The sequence below is a fragment of the Mus caroli genome, unplaced genomic scaffold (assembly GCF_978045245.1).
Source record: "Mus caroli unplaced genomic scaffold, Mus_caroli_1 scaffold_1, whole genome shotgun sequence".
NCBI classification, from domain to species: domain Eukaryota; kingdom Metazoa; phylum Chordata; class Mammalia; order Rodentia; family Muridae; genus Mus; species Mus caroli.
In genome coordinates, this window is record NW_028227256.1 from 27,754,865 (window position 1) to 27,776,853 (window position 21,989).

Sequence of the window (21,989 nt, forward strand, 5' to 3'; positions counted from 1 at the left end):
CATCAAGGCCGGTCCTTTTCTGAAGAGAAACGGAGACGTGGATGGTGGGATGAGGGGGGTGATTGGCATAACATGGGGAGGAAAGAGGGAAAACTGAGGTTGGAATGTAAACATAAATTTAAAAAAAATAAAATCACCGGGAAACAAAGCTCTGGGGTTATCTGTGAGGGGGGACTGGGTTAAGAGGTATGAGAAGACCTCCTCCCTAACTGTGGGCAACACCATCCCATGGACCAGACCAAAGTCCCAGACTGAGTAAAAAGGAGAAAGCAAACTGGGGGTGGGGGTGGGATTCCCCCCTTTCCTAAACACTGAAAACAGATCCTCCACAAGGCTGACCTCTTCTGACTCAAGTAAGTCCTCCGACCTTTACCCCAAGTCCTGAATATAGGTACACACCACCATATCTAGGTTTAGATGTAGTTCATACAGTGCCTGTTCGCTACACTAATGTTCTGTCAGGTGTTAAGGAAGCTGCTGGGGAAGCAAAAGTATGAATGGTTGACCCAGCACTGAAATTTGCATGGTACCACAATCAACTCCATAGCAATCAGTGGCTCAGTATAGCATGATGGTTATGGGGATAACCAACCATATGCTGGTTACACATGAAGCTCACTCTGTGGGAGGGAAATTGATGCCTGATATCGTAAACCTGGTCAAAAGCCTAGAAAGGTCATTGGCTCTAGCAGAAAATCTTCGTAAGATTAAACTGCCACACTGTCAAACTGTCTTCTACTTATGTTTACATGTTGCTCTCAAGATTAAGGGAACACTGCAGAAAAGAGGCTGGGAAGAGTGAACTGGCAGATGGGGAGAAATACGAAATCCTGAATTCATAACATAAATCAAACCAAAATCAAACCAGTCAAGATTCCAGCATAAATGACCCCACCATTGGAATAGACGCCTTAAAAAATTGACAGCTGGTGAGCCAGGCAGTCACCCTGCTTCCAGGACATGGATGCTAGGGAGCTAAGGAGAGTTGGGAGGCTGTGGATCTATCATGAATAAAATACATTGTATAAGCACTTTGCAGAGTACTTTTACAAAACCAATGACATTAAACTTACCATAGACACTACTTTCTAATGTGTGAGTCAAAGTCTCAAATATCCCAGCTGGCCTAGAACTCACCATGTAGCTGCTTCCACTCCAAACTGCTAAGATGACTATGATGCCACCCTTGTCTGGCTTATGAGGTACTGTGGATTGTACATATTAGGTTTTTTTTTTTAAAAAAATCTATCAAGCTACACCCTCACACAAATGCTGCATTAATATCTAAAAGGGCTTATCATTAAAATTAAAAATTACTGAAGATGGCTAGAGATGTAGTTCATTGGTGACAGGATTCAATCCACAGCAATGGGAGGTGTGGGGGAGTAAGCTTTGGTGACCTCAACATGCTCCCTGCAGTCTCACACTCAAACGCCACTGCCTCTCACCACGGGGCAAAGTCCTCCAGCTTGGGACCTTCCCATGACCCTCAGCAGTTAACTCCACACATCACACAGAGCAGGAACATCAACACCTAAGAACTTAATGCTTCTGAGAGATTCCAGAAGTGGATTGGTGAGAGCACTTTCACTTTAAAACTCTGTACACCTCACATAACAATGAACATTTCCGATTTTGCCACCATGTGATCTTAAAAGGTCCTATGTGAGTATACTTTGAAAGCAGGACCAAAAATAAAACACAGGAACTCAGCATCACTCCATTTTCTTCTATACTACTGGCATTTACAATGATCTCATTCTGTATTGCCAGAAGGCTAACAATCCAACTTTACAATGTATAAACCCAACCTCAAAGACGTCTACCTACATCTTAATCCTTGCAAGACCTGAGAATGTCAGGTTGCATAGCATGGAAATGAGGTCACAGATGACACCCAATCAGCTGACTTTCAGATATGAAGGCACCCAGGTGGCTGGGTTCATCTCTGATGGGTGTTTTAATTAAATTGAAGGGTAAGACCCATTTTGGGGGGTGAGGGAGATCTTTTGAGGTGCCACACCTTCAGATGGCAGTCTTTTTATAGCTCCATTTAGGCCTGCTTATTCTCATTGGCCACTCAACTCCTTCATTAGCATTAAATCCCACTTCTCTGTCAATTTCTGACTTCTACTGAAGATCAGCTGAGATATCCAATCTTGTGAACTAAGGATTCTTGGACCTTCAATTGGTAGATGGCCAGTGTTGAACTAGCTGGACCAGCCTGTAAGTCATTCTAATAAATTATATACGTGCCATAAGCTCTATCCCTCTAGGAAACAATAACCCTAATACATCTAGACTCCTCAGAAGGGGTACTTCCAATGGCTACCTCCCAGCTAGATGCATATGCATTTCCATCTGACATGAACTGCCAAGGACTCATCAGAGCAGCAACAAACCTGAGCACTGCAGAGTTCCAACATGCGATTAACACACAGTAGCCGATCTGAACCAACAGAAGTGAAGGCATACAGCCGGCTTCCTAGTCCTACCTTCTACATTAGATTGCTGAGGAGGGGTTCAAGAACACTGATGGAATGAAAAAGAGTGAGAAATTCTTTTGCTCCCCTCAAATTAATTTCCAGAGCACCACTGCTAAATACATGGGAGTACTCGGAGGAAGCAGAGCTTAACTGGGACTTGGACTCTGACTGCAGCAAGCTAACATCCAGCAACTTCCCAGGTTCCCGATTCCTAAGCTCTAAGTCAACCATTATCAACCGTATCAAACTGGCCAAAGGTCCCATGAATGCTTGGCACTCGGGGGCTCGCTGTAGCTCTCTTGGTTTCCATCCAACAGCCCATTACCTTTTCCTTGTACCTTAGAACACAAGCCAGATGCTAGGCCAACTCACAAACCACGGAAGTCAGTAAAGGTAACTGGCACAGATGGAATGAGAAACCCATTTCTTCACAACCATGGATACAATGATTAGCTTTAGAATCGGCCTGGGGTGAGCACTTTCTCTCCCCTAACAAGTTAAACTGCCAAAATAAAAGTAGACCAAACGTTAAAAATACTTTATTTAAACGGAAATCCTTCATTTTAGAACTTTCATGATGATGATAAATTTCAGAGGTAAAGATGGAAAAAAAAATATTGCAATCCTTGCAATTCAGACAAAATGTTTGACTGCTGCTTTCTCAGGCAAGGTTAATTCGGTTTCAAAACCCTGGTAATCCTTTAGAAACAGTTCTCTTAATTTTGTGTAGTTACTGGAATTGTTCTTCGTGGGTACAAGTAGATAAGAACTGATCACTCTTGAGTGGGGTCTCGAGTGTTAGCATCATCTGGCAGCTACTGCTTTAGGTTTTAAACATCAGCACAAGATGTATTTCAGGGTGTAGATAAATTTAGATCTGAAAGATCAACAGTCTTGTATATTTTCTATTTCAAGTCAAACTGGCATACTCAGTTTTACAGTTGCCCTACAAACAAATCACTTTACCCCTCCCCCCCAAAAAATCAAAAACCAAAATACATTTCACTTAAGTTCTGCAGTTTTATAATGATTAGTGAGTCTGTATAACAAAGTTTAATCATATGTAAGTTTCCAGAAACATAATAGCAACTAAGTGGGTGACTGCAGAGCTATCTGCTGGAAGTTCTAAGCACTAGCCTCTAGACGTGAATCATCTAAGATGTAAGAAAGCCACTCCTCTCTTAGGCAGTGTCTGACAGTGTGTCTACATACTCTTGGCTGAGTAAAATAATAATGTCTTGAGAAGAAGCTTCGAAGAATCTCTTTTACTACTGAATTTCAAATCACACACACAAAGTAGGTGAGAAATTCTTTTATCATATTTAGAATCAAAATATCCCTTAAAATATTTACATTTTACAGTAAAAAGGATAGCAAAACACAAGATCATGTACAAGCTTAAGTATTCAAGTTTCTGAAGAGCCAGAAAGGAAAGGGATATGGCCTACCACAAACTGCAGTACATGGTAAGAAACGCCTTCAATGAGCACAGATTAAAGCAACCCATGGCCTCCCTGGGGTCGTGATACAGTCAAAAACTGCCACCTAAATAGTATGGTCTCATCAGGAAGTCGCTTGGCTTTTTTGCTGCTCCTCTACATTTTCTTTAAAAACAGTGCAATTGAAAACAAATGTACAGAGCACAGATTACTTTCAAATTAGTCATTATAGAAAGGACATTCACTAGAGGCAGGAAATATATTTCATAGTTAACCATATTTACCAATTAAGGAATAAAACTAAAATTTCTAAGCCTTTATTGCATATTAATTAAACAAATCTTTGAATATACAGTATTGTAAAACTTTAAAAATATTAAATTCCTGTAGGTAGGACAGTGGTGTAAAGAAGGGGTGGAGGGCACTGGTGCACAGGACTGTGCACCAGCATAGTTTACTGCCTGCCAAGCAGCAATCGCGAGGGTTAAGATGGCACAGTCCTACCAGGCAATCTTATAAAGATACACATGTAAGATGCTAAAGCAGCCTCCAGTTTCACCTTTTGCTTTTCACTCTGTCGGTGTGGTCCCTGTCTTTGTGGTACCGCTCTCTGTCCTTCTCCCCTTCTTTGTGCTTGCTCTTGTCTCTCTCTTTCTCCTTTTCCTGGTCTTCGCCTTTAGGCCTGTCCGGTTTCTTGTCTGCATTCTTACCATCTCTGCTTGCTTTCGCATCTGGTGCCCGGTCGCCGTGTGAGAGCCGCGGTCTCTCCTTGTCTTTGTGTGCCGCTGCTTCCTCTTTGCTTTTCCTGTCTCTGTCTCTTTCTTGGCTTCTGTCTCTGTGTCTGTGCCTTTCGGATTCTTGCTCCCAATCCTTGTCGTGACGCTCTCTTTTCAAGTGGTGCGAATCACTGTAAAATCTCTGACGGTCCCCTTTACCCCTATTAAATGGCCTATCCGGTTGTTGTTGGTCTTGCCTACCCCATGGGTCACTATGGCGCCTTTCTGGTCTCCGAATACCTTTTATCTGATAAAAATTTTGTGGGCCCATGTACCGTGATGGTTGTGAAAGGGGCCCCATCATGCGTTGTGGTTGGCCTGGGACATGAACAGGTGGCCAAGGAACCATGGGGGGATTCTGAGGGAAGCCGAAGCCTGGAGGGGGAAGTAACGGAGGTGACAAATGTGGTGGGAATCCAAACACACTTTGCGGAGGGAAGTTTTGGGGTCCGGGAAACGGGAACCCAGGAGGACTGGACTTGAGGTGCTGGAGATTGGGTTGCTGTGGCCTCATAGGTGAAAAGTTTGTACTCGCTCGAGGGCTGCTACTCCTGCAAGTAAAGCTGATGCTTTTAGAAGGAAATTCTGATTGGCAGGTATTTCCACCTTCAAAATGAGATGATGTTGGAGCCGATCCTCTTCTAAACGGGTGGATCGTTTCAATATTTTGTGTTAAAACATCCTCTTGTGAAGGATTGGCTTGTTCTGCTTGTGACGAATTTAAGTTTTCTACTGAGGATGAGTTTGGTGCAGCCTCCGAATCGTCGCTCTGCTCTACACACGAGCTCTTCTCCTGCGAAGGCAGCTTTCCCTCTCCACCGACAGCCTCTGCTAAGGGCTCTTTGTTGTGTGGTGGAGCAGACGCAGCATGCTTGTCTCCGTTTCTACAGCTCTCTGCATCCTTGCTTTCAGAAGCTGTCTGCTGACTTCGTCCTGCTGCTTGCCTAGGGTCCCTTTTCAGGTTGATAAACTGTGGGGCTCTTGTGTTAGCCACTAGACCCTCACTGCCGCTCCCGCTCCCATCCCCATCCATGCCTCCCTTTCCAGTGCTAGGCCAGCAGGGAGAGTTACTTGAAGTCCTATTGTCTTGCACACTATTCTCTTGATCTTGGAGCAGCAGTCTTTTGAATGTTCTCTCTTTGTTTCCCACAGTTTCCTCTGGTTTTGAGGGAATTGATAAATTTGTTAAGAACGCTTCTGTAGAAACATCTGGTGGTTTCCCTCTCAGACTGAGACTTGCCAAAGGCCCTGGAGAAATGGAAGATGAACCTACCAATGAAGCCTCTTCTCCTGAGTTTTTACTTGTAGACACTGAAATATTTTCTGCCTTAACTTTTATCTCCTTGGCTTCACCTTCAGTCACCTCCACTTTATCTATTTTCTCTACTTTTGGGTTAGCTTGATCATTTATAAAAGGAATTTCTTTAAGAGTGCTTTGTTCTACAAGTGGCTGAGCCTGCTCATATACTTGACCAGTGGTACCCAAAAGGCTTTGGAGTATGTCATCCACAGGAAGAGGCTTATTTGCTAATTCCAGAGTAGAAGGTTGATTGTCCCAGCCGATCAGGACCCCAGGAAGGAACCTTAAGGGCTTTGGTGGCTCCTGCTTGGTGACTTCCATCAGAGGCTCAGCTGCTGCTGGCAGGTCTTCCTGAAGAGGCTGTGAGGGCTTATTTCTCTGCTTGTGTAACACCGTTGTAAAGGAATTGAAAAAGTCACTCTCTTCCTCTGCTGCTTCCTCTGTGCATGACTCCATTTTACCTTTCTTGTCGGGGGGCAAAGCTATTGGGGCGCTCTCAGGAGTCTCGCCCGTGTGACTGGGGCCTGCACTAGCGCTGTGCTGCCGCTTCAACTTCTGACGGATAATCAGGCCCAACAACAGATTAGGTCTGTGCAGCTCAAGTCCTGGAGAAAATAAACAAATGTAACAGCCATAAACTAGCCATCCGCCCTTCTCAGTCATTTCAGAGCTTTTACAAGCACTTTATTACAAGCTATTGAACAGTGGCCAACCCAGTCATGTCATCTCTAACGGTCTAGATCTAAGACAGAAAGCAACCAACCAGTCCTTCTACTCTGGACCTCCCCTTCCCACTCACTTCAAGCCCATTCTATTACCAGAGCATAGACATACCAGGTCCATCAAAAGGCACAAGAGGGTGTGGGATTTTATCTGCGGCGCCCAATGGAATAAGGTACATGTCTTTAACCTGCTTCATGTTGTTAGCAGCCACACCATAGCGCTTTCTGCTACTGAAGTACGCAAACAGCAAAGTGTAAGAAATCTGATCTTCTTCAGTTACTGGTGTGAAGCGAACCACACAGATTTCCTATTCAAGAAAATAACAAACAATTGCTTAAAATAGTAACCTAAAATGTAGCTTGATTTTTAAATAGTTTATTAATTAGTACTCATCTAATTTTGAGTTTTGGTTTTGATAAGATTCTAAAAACATACGTATAACAGATTCTAAGTTTTTAAGACTGGCTAACTCAAGAATTTTGTTATCTGTCTCTGGGGTGCTCAACCTTATTTCAAATAAAAAGATAATCATAATTTGGTATTACTTTACTAATGGAGGTTTTTCTTTAAATGTATTCAGTCAAGACGGAAAAGGCCTGTTTCACTACTAAGTCTAAACTGACACAAAAAGAAAACTACTAGTGAGCTAAGCTATGGCTTGGCCTCCTAGAATTATGTACAGGTTATAAAGAAATGCTCTCAACTCTGAAACTTGGAGGCCAACATTTAGAAAATTCTATACCTATCTACATGTGAGCAATCAAAACACAGGTACCTCAAAAATTTTGTATGAAATTACCATTAGTCTATGTTTAGAAGGTTTACATAATCCATAACTCATTTCATAATTATACTTGAATCCCTATTTTCAAGGTATCATGTTATGTATATATATATGCTAACATTCCAAAATTCAAAAAAGCTCAAAATCTGAAGCATTTCTGATCTCAAACAGTTTGGATAAGGGATATCCAAAATGTATTCGTGATATCACATTCTAATATATCTAAAGCTAACTAACTACTATGTGTTTAAATTATTTCAAGCTGAAGGTATGTTATAAAGTACTGGACAGTAATATGTGTCCAGGGGTCAGGAGGGAGAGAGAAAGAAGTAAGAGCAACCAAACAGTAAGTCTTTTTTTGGCCATGTAAACCAAGCTGGCCTCAAGAGGTCTGCCTGTCCTGACCTCCCAAGTTCAATAACCTTTTAACTGTTTCAATGAATGGTTAACACTGTATCAATTCAACAGTTTATACTAGGGGAAAACGAGATCTTTCTCAGTTTAAGACTCTCCCTTGGGCTGGTGAGATGGCTCAGTGGGTAAGAGCACCCGACTGCTCTTCCAAAGGTCCAGAGTTCAAATCCCAGCAACCACATGGTGGCTCACAACCATCTGTAACGAGATCTGGCGCTCTCTTCTGGAGTGTCTGAAGACAGCTACAGTGTACTTACATATAATAAATAAATCTTAAAAAAAAAAAAAAAAAAAAAGACTCTCCCTTTTAGTCACTCTAAAGAGAAAAAGAAATTTCTACAAAAACGGATTTATATTATTCCATGAAATATTATTCTCTGAGTTTAAGGAAATACAGCAAATAAATGGAGACCACAGGTGAAGAGAAGCATTACTGTGACGGAGGCCGAGGTTACATCTCAGTTTATAATCACCTCTTCCTGTTACTAACAGACCTTAATGTCTGGCTGGCACGTAGCCCTCTCTGCCTTTCTTTCCAGTTGTACACAGCTGTGTGACTCAGTTCTCACCAACTATTGCTCAAGCAAAGACAACTGCAATTTCTGGGGTTTGCCGTTAAAAACAATCTGAGGTTCAGCCTTCGCTGGTTCCCATCTGTTGCTGCTAAGTGACCTGTGACGACGTCTGTGCTTGATGAAAGCACGAACTAGGAAACAGTAAAGTGGCAAGAAGCAGCCTGGTTCCCAACTGATCCTACAAGCTCAGAGCCCTAGGCCTCACAGCATCCCCACAGAGGAGGACAGGCTTCTGCAGGGTCTGAACCGCCGGACTGTAGTAGAGTCTACATGGGCATACAGAGCTTGGCCATGCCCTGTCTGACACAGGTAAACTTCATACTTACTCTAACACACTTCTTTCCACAGTGTTGACAGAAGCTACAGAGAACACATACCAGAAAGCAGAGAATCAAGGGAAGGTTGAGCAAATGGCTTTGCTTCAGTTTATGTATTCACAGTTAGAATCCACCGATCAACCAAAGTGTCATTTGTAGCTGAGCTCTAATTAGCCTGCTTGGTCTGCACATCTCTGTCTCCCCAGAGCTGAGCTTATAAGTGTGCACATTCACATTCTGTGTTATGTGTGTGCTGGGGATCAAGCCTATGTAGCAGTCACTTGGTAACTGAGCTGTCTATTACCTCCTAGATAGGTTATATATATTTCCGATTTGTATTAGCTCCCTCTCCGTAAGAGACAACGGATCCTTGTGTGAGACTTTAAGTAGTTTGACTCTGTAAACATTTCACATACTGCCACTGTTGGGTTTACTCACCTTGGTGCCTGATGCTTTTATTTTTTCCACATAATCCCAAACTGTCTGAGGTGATATCCTGCCACCTACTTGAATGCTGTCTGGCAGGTCCTACGGATAAAAGAAAAGATGATCAACAAGTCCACAACATCTTCACTACAATCCCATGACTCAGACATGCTTAGCTTTGAAAATAATTTGAATAAGAATAAAAACAAGAAAACAGGGCTTAGAACATGGTAATAGAGCACGTGCTTAGCATGTGTAAGACTCAGAGTTCAATCAATCCCCAGAAGACACAAAGAATAAACAAACTGCATCACATCACAAAATAAAACCCAGTAGAGAGATAGCAACTAAGCCTAACTCAAATGCCAACTTCAAATAAATAATACTGGAAATGCAGTTACTAAGGACACACAGACATAAACAGCCTCAACACTAAGATCAAAATCTAAGGTCATGCCAAGGCAGGATAGAAAGCACAAGGACCCTGTGGCCAGCACCACACACACAATTTGGGGTGGGCTCTCAGCTTCTCAATGGTGGTCTGTGGCAATGGACAGCATTATTACTATGTTTTGGGTTTTTTTGAAACAGGGTCCCAAAATGTAGTTCTAGCAGTCCTGGAACTCACTATGTAGACCAGGCTGTCTTTGAACTTATAAGAGATCGCCCTGCCTCTGTCTCTGGTGCTCGTACTAACAGTGTGTACCACTATGCCTGCCACTTTTTATATTTTTTGAAGGAATCCTTAATAATTAATAGCTGAAGTTCAGATTTTATGCAATTTAATTACATAGTATATTTTGCAAGAGAAAATTAACTCTGTAACAATACAGTTTTAAAGGGCTTAACTACACGCACTATATGTATATTGATACATATATATAATCACAAAATTTTAAAACTTTATTCAGTATATTCTTTTTTTCTATGAAAACCAAGGAAAAGCATGAAAGTAAAATTAAGTTTATTTAATTCATTAGTTACTTTCAAAATTTTGATATCTTAGCTGTAATAAAAGTAAAATAAAAGTCAGTGAAGGAGTTCAGGAAACTAACCACACTGCAAACTATGGCACCAAGAAAAATATCTTTATTCAAATTTAAAAGGGTCTGAGAGACCAGGACCTAATTATCCATGCAAAAGGATTAGCTTCAAAATGATCTAAAGAAAAAATAAAAATTCTAAAGGGTTATTTTTTTACCCACCAAAAGTCCACTAGTAGCCTGTTTAATTTTTCTCTAACAATATTCACATTCCTAAAAGATTATTGCCCAAGTAAACTGCACACCAGCAGCTCTGTGTAGTAACTCAGAACAATGGGCATGTATAGGACCGGTGCTGAGGCTCAGCGACAGAAAGAAGGCTTGCTGTGCACACACAGGGCCCTGGCTGCACACTAAGATCACAAGGGGAAAGGACGAAGGTGAGACAGGAAAATTTCAGCCTAATCAAAAAAAAAAAAAAAAAAAAAAAACAATTACCATTATAGGGAATGATCAGATGATTTAGATAAACCAAAAAACTAATGGATCAAATCCACAAAAATAATGTATTCGGCGCACGTATACTGGCTTGATCTCCTTTGATATTTAAATGTGACACTTGGTCACTAACCACAGTATTACACTACTGCTGTTTATTCTCTATTTAACTAACCACAGGAAGTGCTGCAGTGGCTGGTCAGTGCTCTCTAAGGCTGACAGAGTGACAACCTCAACAGTGACAGACACAGGCAGGTACAATGGTCCTGAAACCTGAATAGTGTAGGAATTCCATTTCTTTAACAAACAATTTTTTTCAAAAGCAATTAAGCCTTTTTTCACAGGCTAACTTTGCCATAAATTTGTCAGCATTATAGATTTTTTTAAAATTATTATTAACAGCATGTTTCCCTGCCTGCTGCTTTCAGAAACACATGCAAACCCAAGCAAGGAAAGGGAGAAACGGTCACAGTACCTCTGTCAAGTACTCAGGGGATCCAGACACAGGGTAGGCTTTGGTAACAAACTTTGCCACAGATGGCATATTGATAAAACCTTTCCAGATGAAGTTCAATCGAGCCAGAAAGGTTGACTCAACTTCCACAGTTCCAGGCATCTCTGGACTAGAAAAGGATACTAAAGTTAGCAAACACGCAGGCCAGATAGCGCTGTGGTAAAGATACTTGCCCCCAATCCTAAGGGCCTGGGTTCAATCCCTGGAGTCACATAAAGGTGGAAAGAAGCAATCAACTCCTCAAAGTTGTCCTCAAACCCCCACATGAGTATTGTAGCACAAATACACACACAAATAAATGTAATGAAATATCCATGAATGAGTGAGTCTACTTTCTATAATCACTACAAGTATTTTATGTCAAAAAGTCAGTAAACACTTTAGTTCAATTGTTCACTCAATTCAAATGAACTCAATAAAAAATTTGCACTTTCAATTATAAATATACAATCACAACCGTACAGTCATGCTTTACGAGGATACCCTCCTAAACTGCTCTGAGGTTGTGCATGCATCAAACAAAGGCTATAGCTCCTACTTCTTGAGATCATTGTATTTAAATCATTTGTTTCTGATTTCTTTATAAAGATTTACTTGCTTTTATGTCATGTGTATGGAATTTTGCCTGTGTACCATGTGCGTGTCCATGGAAGCCAGAGGGAGGTACCTTTGGAACTGTAGTTACAGGCAATTATGATATGCCTTGAGGGTGCTGGGAATAGAAACCAGGTCCTCTGCAAGAGTAGCCAGTGCTCTTAAATGCTGGGCCATCCTTTCAGCCCATAATTAAGAGTCTGAAAGTCTGAAATCTAAAATCCATTCAAATAAATTAACCCTGAAGTCCTATTCACTTATCCATTGGCCTGGGGTATACATAGTCACTTTCTCAGAAGTCTCTAGGAAATGTCCCTTTTCTGTGTTTGCACATCTTTAAGTACAATTAAGCAATGCTTATTATAGAATTATGCCCGAGAGAAAGCTACCGTGGAGTGGGAGAAAATGTTGACTTGGGAGATTCTTGTTTTTCCTCCTCAAAGAAATCAGAGGTCAGAATATTAGTAGTTGAAGACAACGCATCTGCTAGACTCTCTGCTTCGTTGTCTGAATGTTTACGGGCTCCTCCTACAACAACTTTCACAGTTTTTGGAGAAAGATCATCTATAGGTGGTGCCATTCGACCTGAAACCAGAAAACACCAAAATAAGATTGTTACCTGCAAGTTTTACACTGTCATGCATTTTTACTTTCAAAAGTGCTATAAGTTCTTTGGTTCCATTACTGAATAAATATTTCCTGGGATAATATATACCTGTGATGTTTTCTCATAGCAAATTGTTACACTTATTCTAAGCAGCAAATAATTTATCAATGGCACCCAGAGACCTAAGCTAACTGAAATGAGGTTTCCTCACACTGTGAAGGGTTTCACCTGGACTGACTTAATGTCGCCTTTTAACTATTTTCCAGTTATCACCACTGTTTAAACAGAAAACGGTGCAAATGAGAAGTCGCTGGTGCTACTCCTCAGTTATGAAAGTGAAAAATAAAGAAAAGAATGTTAACACAGTAATGGGAAATGTTGTGACATAAGCCTTTAATCTCAGCACTGGGGAGGCAGAGGCCAGCAGCTCTCTGAGTTTGAGGCCCGCCTTGGTCTACAAAGTGAGTTCTAGGACAGCCAGAGCTGTTACGTAAGGAAACCCCTCTCACAAAATCAAAAACAAAAAAAAACAAAAGAGAATATTAACAATCTAAAATGAAAATATTGTACAATGTAAAGTAAATCTGGCTCCCTCATGAATTTTTTCCTAAAATATTGATAACCTCCTGCCAGTAAAAATAAATCTGTATTCTATCTACTCCTAACCATAAATGCATACATACATAGCACATGGCACTAAACCTGAACAATGTGAAATAGAAAATGACACTAATTTGGGACTATAATATCCAAAAGGAAAAACAAACAAACAAAACCTCCAACATTCTGACAATTAGCAAATCGAATGGTCTTCTTAGCAGATGTCTACTGTTATGTTTGCATCCCTGTGCACATGGTAAAGCACGGCTGTGTCTGCTTTGGTGTTTATACACCGGATCCACTCTCATACAACAGGAGTGGGTTGGCGTTGCACCATCCAAACCAGAGAGTAAAACCTACAAACATGAGTGCTAAAATATACCCCTTAAACAGTAAGCACAACACCAGAGCTAGCAAGACTCCCAACCTATGCATATTTTGCAGTTCAGGTCAAAGAGATGCTGTCTATGTTGACTAGTGGTATCTTTAGATGTGGAGTCAACCTCTTCTTTTTGTTTCTCAGACACATCTGGCTTCTCCAATGACTTATTAGCTGACGGTTCCTAACAGAAGTGAAAATAAAAATGAATTTTAACAGATAAATTTTGGCAGCAATTTTAAAAATCAAGTTGTTAATTTGTCAAAGTCAAGCCATTACATTCAAAAAGTTGTTTACTTTCTTAAAAAAAAAATACTTAGTATTGTTAAAGTAAAAACTCAAAACAGCTCAGTTTTTAAAGCTTCTAATGAAACTTCAAGTCATTTTTTCCACTGGTTTTTGAAAACAAGGAACCCTGAAGTAGACTGTCTCCACCCTGATCTACTTACTTCTCATTTTTCTATTATACAAGAGAAAAGACATCTTAATATAATTAAAGGAAAGCCGCAATGGTTCTCAAATTGCACTATTTACAAAGCACCAAGGAGCTCTCGCTCCCCTCTTCCTCTCTTGTCTCTCTTCCTCTTGCTTCCCGCTTGCCGCCTCTCTCCCCACTCCCTTTCCCCCTCTCTCCACATGGCCATGGCCAGTCTCTACTTCTCTATTATTCTCTCTCTCTCTGCCTTTCTACAATACACACCTTAAAACCGAAATCAAAACCAAACAACAACAAAAACAAAGCACCAAGGAATTACTATATCAAATACCCCAGGATTCTAACAAGCTTTACCAGGCACCTATAACGCAGACAATGTGCACTAAGGTCTTAAGAACTAGCTCAGTAAAACAGGCTACTTTAAAGCTCACTACTGTAAAACAAAGTTCTGCTTTAAGAGCATGAGAAAAGCTTTTGTCCACCTTTATATTTGGAGCTGTAGACCACATAGGACAGATCTGCTCCTACCTGGATCTCGATGGCTGCTTCCTGCTCCTTCATTGGGGCGTCACTCTCGATTTCTATCTCGCCTTTGTGAGTTATTTTTGTGATTGGTCGTCTTTCCACTTCTCTCTGTTCCTTCTCAATCATCTCTATGGTCTAACAAAATAATTTAAGGAAACATTTAAAGTATGTGCCTTAATTTATGAGAATTTAACCTAAAGAATTATAATTGACTTTTAGTTTTTCTCTGATATAAAATACCAATAGAAGCTGAGAAGTATGGAGAGATCTTAAGAATTAACTCTATGCCTCAGCCATGAGAGGCTCACATTAACCCTCTGCAAGGAGGCAACCAAGAGGCAATGCTCAGAGTGAGAAACACAGTATTTATACTTGAAATCAGCTTGCAAGGAACCAAGAATGAACTTGACTCATGTGCTTCATCTGATGATCTAGTGTATCCCTCCAATACTAACTTAGTCAATGATTCTAAAACAAACAAAAACCAAGGCAACCTACTTCTCCTGTCTCCTGGACCTTTTTAGTTAACACTGGCAATTAAAAGAAAGAAACTCAGCAACAACCTATGAAAGTTAGCAAGTATAACAAGAGTATGAGAAAGAGCAGGGCATGTGTGCACTAGAGCAAAGAACAATAAGGACTGTAAAGGTCTGTCCATTCATCTCATTTGTTGGTTGTAAAACATCCATTAAAAGAGTCAAATAGAACTAGTGGGATTGGTCAGTGGGTAAAGGGTCTTTACCATACAAAGAAAAGAAAAACATGGTCTCCAAAGCAAATGCACCCAGTTTCAAAGCTCAGGTAAGGCGAGTGCAGACTTGGGGTGTTGACAGAAAGACGATATGAACATTATTTTCAAAATACAGAGGAGGCAAGATTATATGAAATCAAAGCAAAAAAAAAAAAGTATGATACACTGCATGGTCTCTCGACCCTCAGACCACCTCAAGCCCAGCCCAGGGATGGTTAATATCTAAGCCACAAGCAGCATGAACAAAAGAATCCTGTATATTATGCAGGTCAATAAAAACCATACATAATCATTATTTCCTAAAATGGGTAGCTAATGGCTATATCTGAAGACAAATGCTCAAAATCATCTATTCCCTCAAACTTGCTAGGCATGGTGGCACAAGTGGCCATTTATCTCTCACTTGGGGAGAGTGGGAGCAAGGGGACTGCAGCCTGGGCTCTTTTATACAGTGAGCTCTTTCCTCCAATGAATGAATGAATGGATGAGCAGAGTTTTTAGTTCATCTTTAAAGGTTGACATTAAAGGTACTGCAAGTATAAATCCCAACTGAAAACTTTTGGTACCTGTGACTTTGAGAAATTTTTATTTTAAAAATTTCGTACAATATACAAATTACAACACTCCAGTTTGATCTGAGACAATACCACACAAACATAACAATATTTCTATGCATACTTATATATGACAAGTCAGGTTATCTTCCAGTAGATTCTGAAAAGTTTTACAAAGTTTTAGAATCTACAATCTGATTCATTAAAATGTTAATGTTATAATGCATTCAAACTGCTTATAGAAAGCACGGGTTGGTTAATGCTTATTTTCCAATTGTTCTGATTTGCAAGTAACAAATCATAAAATAATTTTCAATCTTGTAATTAGCAAAAAAAAAAAAAAAAAGAAAGAAAACCTGCAGAGATGAAGACAGGCACTAAAATTTAAGAATTTAGGAAGCAGAGTCTGGAGACACTCATAGTTAAGGGCACTTGTTCTTGCAGAAGACATCGGCTCACTTCCCAGGACACACATGGAGGTTCACAACTGTTTGTAACTCCAGTTTTCTGAGATCTGAAGCTGTGCTGACTAGTTATATATTAATCTGATACACTCTACAGTCATCTGAGAGGAGGAGACCCTAATTGAGAAAATGCTTCTACAAGATCAGGCTGTAAGCTGACAAGCTTGCAGGGGATTCTCTTAGTTAGTGATCAATGGGAGAGGGCCCAGCTCACTGTTAGAGACACAAGGGCAAGCCAGGAAGCAGCTCCCCTCCATGGTCTCTGCATTGGCTCCTGCCCTGTCTGAGTTCCTGTCTTAGCTTCCCTCAATGGATTATGATTCAGGATATATAAACCCAAGAAACTCTTTCCTCCCAACGTTGCTTTGGCCCTGGGGTTGCAGCACAGCAAGAGAAACCCTAAGACATATGCCCTCTTTTGATACTACAGGTACATGAAATACATATATACAGGAAATACACTCATACATAAAATAATTAAATCTTAAAAAAAAAAAAAAAAGTGAAGTGACACATGCCAGCAGTCTTAGTAACTTAGAATGTTGACAAAAGACCAGCCAGACCGGATGGGGGAAGGGGGAAGGGGAAGGGGAAGGAAGATAAGAAGGGAGGGGAGGGGGGAGGAGAGGGGAAGGAAAGAGAAAGGGGAAGAAGAGAAGGGGTGGAGCAGAGACTATGAAGTAAAGGAAGAGAAGGCCTGTTTTCCTTGCACTCTGTACTGATAGCCAAGTGGAACACAAAGTTAGATGTCCTTACGTGTCTGTTCTCCCTTCGTCTCCATGCAGCTAACTCTTTGGAGGCTAGTTCTTCTGGACTCATTCTTATAAGATGATCAGGGGTTACTTCTCCTTTTAGAACTTTCTTAAATAATATCTACAGGATTTTAAAATGAAAAGGACACATAAACATTTAGAAACAAAAAAGAGCTGTAATATGTGAACTTCCAATAAACAACTTTAACTTTGAAGCCACTTTAAAGCCTGGTTTATGAATATGTAATTTAACCTAGTACATACAGCCTAAGAGCTTTATAGTCTGGAAGAGTAAAACATAAAACACATTCTATATAAAATTCAATTTGATGCCAGTGTAGTGGCCATTCCTGTAATCCCAGCATTCAATCTTGAGACTGAGGCAGGAGGATGAAATTCAAGGACAGTTACACAGTGATATTCTGTTAAGCTTCTGCCCACCCACCCACCCATTCCCTAAACCAGAAAATCCACGTAAAAAGCAACATGAAAAAGCAAGTACAATGAAACCACTACACATCTGTCCAAAAAACTGTTTCATGTCTGCCTCAGGACAAATTATAATAACCACACCACTCATGGAAAGGCACTGAATAAAAGAGCTTTTTAATCGATGTAGTGATGCCTCTGTTTTTCTGTTTTCTTAAGATTTTTACATTTGAATCCTGGCAGGCTTGAGTGGAGACCACAGCAAAGAACTAACTGCAAGGAAAAGCAATCTTCATTTGAATACTGAGAAACATTTCTAGATTATATAGTTTATACGGTTTATATATTTTATTTCATTATGTATTATTATATATTTGTTATAGTTTATATTAGTTTATATAATATATAGTTCTTGGTCCATGACAGACTATACAACTTATATTTTTCTTCAACAGCTGTTAGCATATTTTAAAATACTTCAATTACATTTCCCCTAATAGTTCCCATGAATTCAGCCCAAATTCTAAATCTTTGATGTTTAAATTGCCAATAAAAACTATGTACTATTATCATATAACTTACACACCCCATTCCATTCACAGCTGACATGTGATGTAACATTCCAGTCAACAATAATCCATGCAAACAATGATACACATTTAAAATTTACTACTTAGTGATAAAGAAGGGGGCCTAGCTGCCTTTGTCTATGTAAATACACTCTGATGTGTGCGCAATGGCAAAATCACCTAATGATGGCTTTTTCTTGCTGCAGCAACATTGTCATGTGACTATAGTTTAAACTGTCTCTATATTTTCTTTTTTTGTGGTTGTTTTTTCAAGACAGGGTTTCTCTGTATAGCCCTGGCTGTCCTGGAACTCACTTTGTAGACCAGGCTGGCCTCGAACTCAGAAATGCTGGGATTAAAGGCGTGCGCCACCACGCCTGGCTATGATTTATTTATTGTTAATATGTAAGTACATTGTATCTGTCTTCAGACACACCAGTAGAGGGCGTCAGATGTCATTACAGATGGTTGTAAGCCACCATGTGGTTGCTGGGATTTGAACTCAGGACCTTCATAAGAGCAGTCAGTGCTCTTAACCGCTGAGCCATCTCTCCAGCACCTATATTTTCTTAATATGTTAAAAACTATGAGCTGGGTGTGGTGGCACACGCCTTTAATCCCAGCACTCGGGAGGCAGAGGCAGGCTGATTTCTGAGTTTGAGGCCAGCCTGGTCTACAGAGTGAGTTCCAGAACAGCCAGGGCTACACAAAGAAACCCTGTCTCGAAAAAGCAAAAAAAGCAAAAAAAAAAAAAAAAAAAAAGATTTCTTTGCTGGATGTGGTGGCACACATCTTTAATCCCAGCACTCGGGAGGCAGAAGCAGGCGGATTTCTTAGTTCGAGGGGCTAGCCTGGTCTACAGAGTGAGTCCCAGGACAGCCAGGGCTACACAGAGAAACCCTGTCTTGAAAAACCAAAACAACAACAACAACAACAACAAAAACCAAAAACAAAAACAAAAACAAACTGTGTACATATATGTTACACACATTACATAGGGAGTGACAACTAGAAAAATAAGCCTATACATCTTTAGTACATATGCAATTTTTCCTCAGTATTTCTAGTCTGCTGTTGAAATGCATTATTTTTGAGAGATGACTATTTTGTAGCAAATATTAATATGCAAACTTACATCACTAATGTGAAAACTTTTACACAAATACATTTAATTTAATTCTATAATCTAGAATCACCTTCAGCAAAATTTCTCAATGCACCTACCTAAATATAACACACAAAATAATCATATTTATATTTGGAACACTGAAAGAGTTCACTGCATAATTTTTGCTTAGCATATGCAGTATAGAACTTTCTATGTGTAAACTCATATACACATACAAATACAAATACACACACCTTATGGATTTTTTCTAAGTCTCCAACAAGAAATCCCAAGATATAAGTAAGATAGCAATAATGTTTAATCCACAGTTAAAATATATTTTTAATAAAGTTCTATTTAATTTGGCAAAAATATTTTAAAATACTTTTCCAGGGAAAGAACAGAGTCTCACTCTGCTGTTCAGGCTGTCTGGGAATTCGCAGCTTAGGTGATCTTTCTGTCACAGATTCCCTAGAAAGCTCTGATGCAAAGCTCATGTTGTCAGGCTTGGATCTTTGTTTTTAGTTTACAACAAAATGTGACGTTTTGAGTGAGCATACAGGTTTAAATAACAAATGCTTAGGCTTAACAGAGATTTTTGAAGAATACTTTAGAGTAAATTTTTTTTTATTCGTTTAACTGTGTTATGCAAGAGGTAGTGACGAGAAGAAAATGCACATACATCCAAACACGTTGTTCAACAGACTCCCAACACTCCTCACTGCTGTCGAGGATTCCTAAGTCAGCAGCACGGGAGCTTACTCAAATGTCATGTTCTGGGGCTGCCCACGCAACTCAGTTGGTAAAGTGCCTGCTCAGCATGCGGCAGCTCTGGGTTTAGTCCCAGAGACAAGTGTGTGGAGATTGGGACTCAGGCCTGCAATCCTGGCACTCACTGAGTTGTAGATAGATCCCAGCTACATCCCTTCCCTGTCAATGAGAAATGATGCTCTTAGAAGGAGCTCAGCTGCAGAGAGCAAACTCTGTGCCATGAGGCCCAGCATTTAATCCCTAGTACCACAAGCAAACCAACCACAGAGAGAATGCTGTGTGGGCTACCCTGGGATGCTCCACATCCTCACAATGTGACTGACATCTACAAACATCACCACAGCTGTTCTCGGAGGCACTCAGACTAAGGACCTCTGCAGGACATATTTGTGGAGTCTAAACCAAGAGCCAAACTGATCCTCTCACTCCAATTCAGAACCCATTAGAAAGGGCTATTTCATCAAAGTCCTAGATCGCAGTTCAGACCATGGCATGCATAGCCATTACAGGACTCCGGAGTGTGATGGCTCCGTGGGTAAGGCACTGGCCGCTCAGCTTGATGACCAAGTTGTAACTGTCTGCAGACACTCTAGAGAGGAATGACTCAAAGCTGTCCTCTGATAGAAGAACCACAGTATGTGCATGCCCATACATACACATGCACACAAGTTTAAGAAAACTTGGACAAAACAAATTACTTACATTGTTTTTAGGATCTTTTAGATTAAACATCAAGCTTCTATATTTATTCTTATACTTGGCATCCGTGTCCCGAAAAAAAGAGAAAAGTTCTTTTTCAATTTTTGTGGCAACCTTTGCTGCCTTTTCCTCTGGGATCTTCAAGTTTGAATCTGTAAGTCTTAAAATGAAAACAATTCTTTTTTTCTGTTGTGTTTGTTTTTAATTAAACAATTTTTTTATTAGGCATTTTCCTCATTTACATTTCAAATGCTATCCCGAAAGTGTCCTATACCCTCCTCCCGCCCTGCTTCCCTGCCCACCCTCTCCCACTTCTTGGCCCTGACATTTCCCTGTACTGGGGCATATACAGTTTGCAAGACCAAGGGCCTCTCCTCTCAATGATAGCCTACTAGGCTATCCTCTGCTACATATGCAGCTAGAGACACGAGCTCTGGGGATACTGGTTATTTCATATTGTTGTTCCTCCTATAAGGTTACAGATCCCTTCAGCTCCTTGGGTACTTTCTCTAGCTCCTCCATTGGGGGCCCTGTGTTCCAATTCAATTATTTTCAAATACATGAAAAGCCCCTGTTATTCAACCACTGGCATAACAACATGTTACCTTTTCATAAGAATATCTTTGAGAGAATGTCGGACACTCTGTCTGATCTGATCTGCAGAAGGCTTGGAAGCAGTAGCAGGCGGGTGCACATTAGGTCCACCCTTTTCCATTTTCTTCTTTTTTGTCTCTTGCTTCTCATGAGTACCTAGTTGTAAAAAGCAGCTAAACTCATTAAACTGTTTTAAAAGATACTTTCTCTATAATACATGATCTAAGTTTAAATCCATGCAGACTAAGTATTTAGAAATAATGCCAGAGCCCAGAGTTCATTATTCAAATAGTCCTGGTGCAGAGTGTCTAAAATCTCCTGTGATCAAGAGTGGTTCTAGAGCCATAAAGTGTACGCACTCATGTTTTTTTGTTTTTGTTTTCCAAGTATTTCCAAGATATGCCAACCTTCTGTAATACTAAATACAAGTACATAATCTCCAGCAGTCTCCCTACCTGATCTCACCACTCTCTCTCCTGTACAGGCAAAAGCTGCAGATTCCTTTGCTATTTTTTCACTTTTTTCTTCTGATGATCTCCGAGGTAAATGTGGTTGGCTCAACTTGCGAAGAGGGGCTAGCTGCCATTTTTTAATTTCATTATCTCTACTGTCAGAGGAAGTTTTTCCCTCACCAGACTCCTGAAAAATACAGTAGTATGTTGCATTAAAACAAAAACTACTTACTATTTAAGACAAACCTCAATAATATGTAAGTGAAAAAAATTAAATCTAGTTAACATTACAACCTGTAAGAAACTAAACATTTTCAACCCAAACTTCTATAAGATATAAAAAAAAAAAAAAAAAAAATAGGGGCTAGAGAGATGGCTCAGTAGTTAAGAGCACTGACTGCTCTTCCAAAGGTCTTGAGTTCAATTCCCAGCAACCACATGGTGGCTCACAACCATCTGTCATGGATCTG

General features: G+C 40.2%; 1 protein-coding gene across 10 annotated transcripts in view; it reads right to left on the reverse strand.

Annotated features, from left to right (window-relative positions):
• Positions 1 to 3,524: 3,524 nt before the first annotated feature.
• The window catches only part of Phf3 (PHD finger protein 3), a 64,838-nt gene continuing 46,373 nt past the window's right edge, over positions 3,525 to 21,989 (reverse strand). For all 10 annotated transcript variants that reach the window (XM_021158718.3, XM_029483345.2, XM_029483348.2 and 7 more), the window contains 11 exons: positions 21,523 to 21,706; positions 21,079 to 21,223; positions 20,477 to 20,633; positions 16,902 to 17,018; positions 14,380 to 14,511; positions 13,464 to 13,599; positions 12,219 to 12,414; positions 11,197 to 11,344; positions 9,253 to 9,342; positions 6,836 to 7,031; positions 3,525 to 6,606 (listed from right to left, as the gene is read on the reverse strand). In XM_021158718.3, the coding sequence (XP_021014377.1) occupies positions 4,481 to 6,606; positions 6,836 to 7,031; positions 9,253 to 9,342; positions 11,197 to 11,344; positions 12,219 to 12,414; positions 13,464 to 13,599; positions 14,380 to 14,511; positions 16,902 to 17,018; positions 20,477 to 20,633; positions 21,079 to 21,223; positions 21,523 to 21,706 (3,627 nt within the window). In that variant the 3' untranslated portion in view covers positions 3,525 to 4,480. The remainder of the gene's footprint in view (positions 6,607 to 6,835; positions 7,032 to 9,252; positions 9,343 to 11,196; positions 11,345 to 12,218; positions 12,415 to 13,463; positions 13,600 to 14,379; positions 14,512 to 16,901; positions 17,019 to 20,476; positions 20,634 to 21,078; positions 21,224 to 21,522; positions 21,707 to 21,989) is intronic.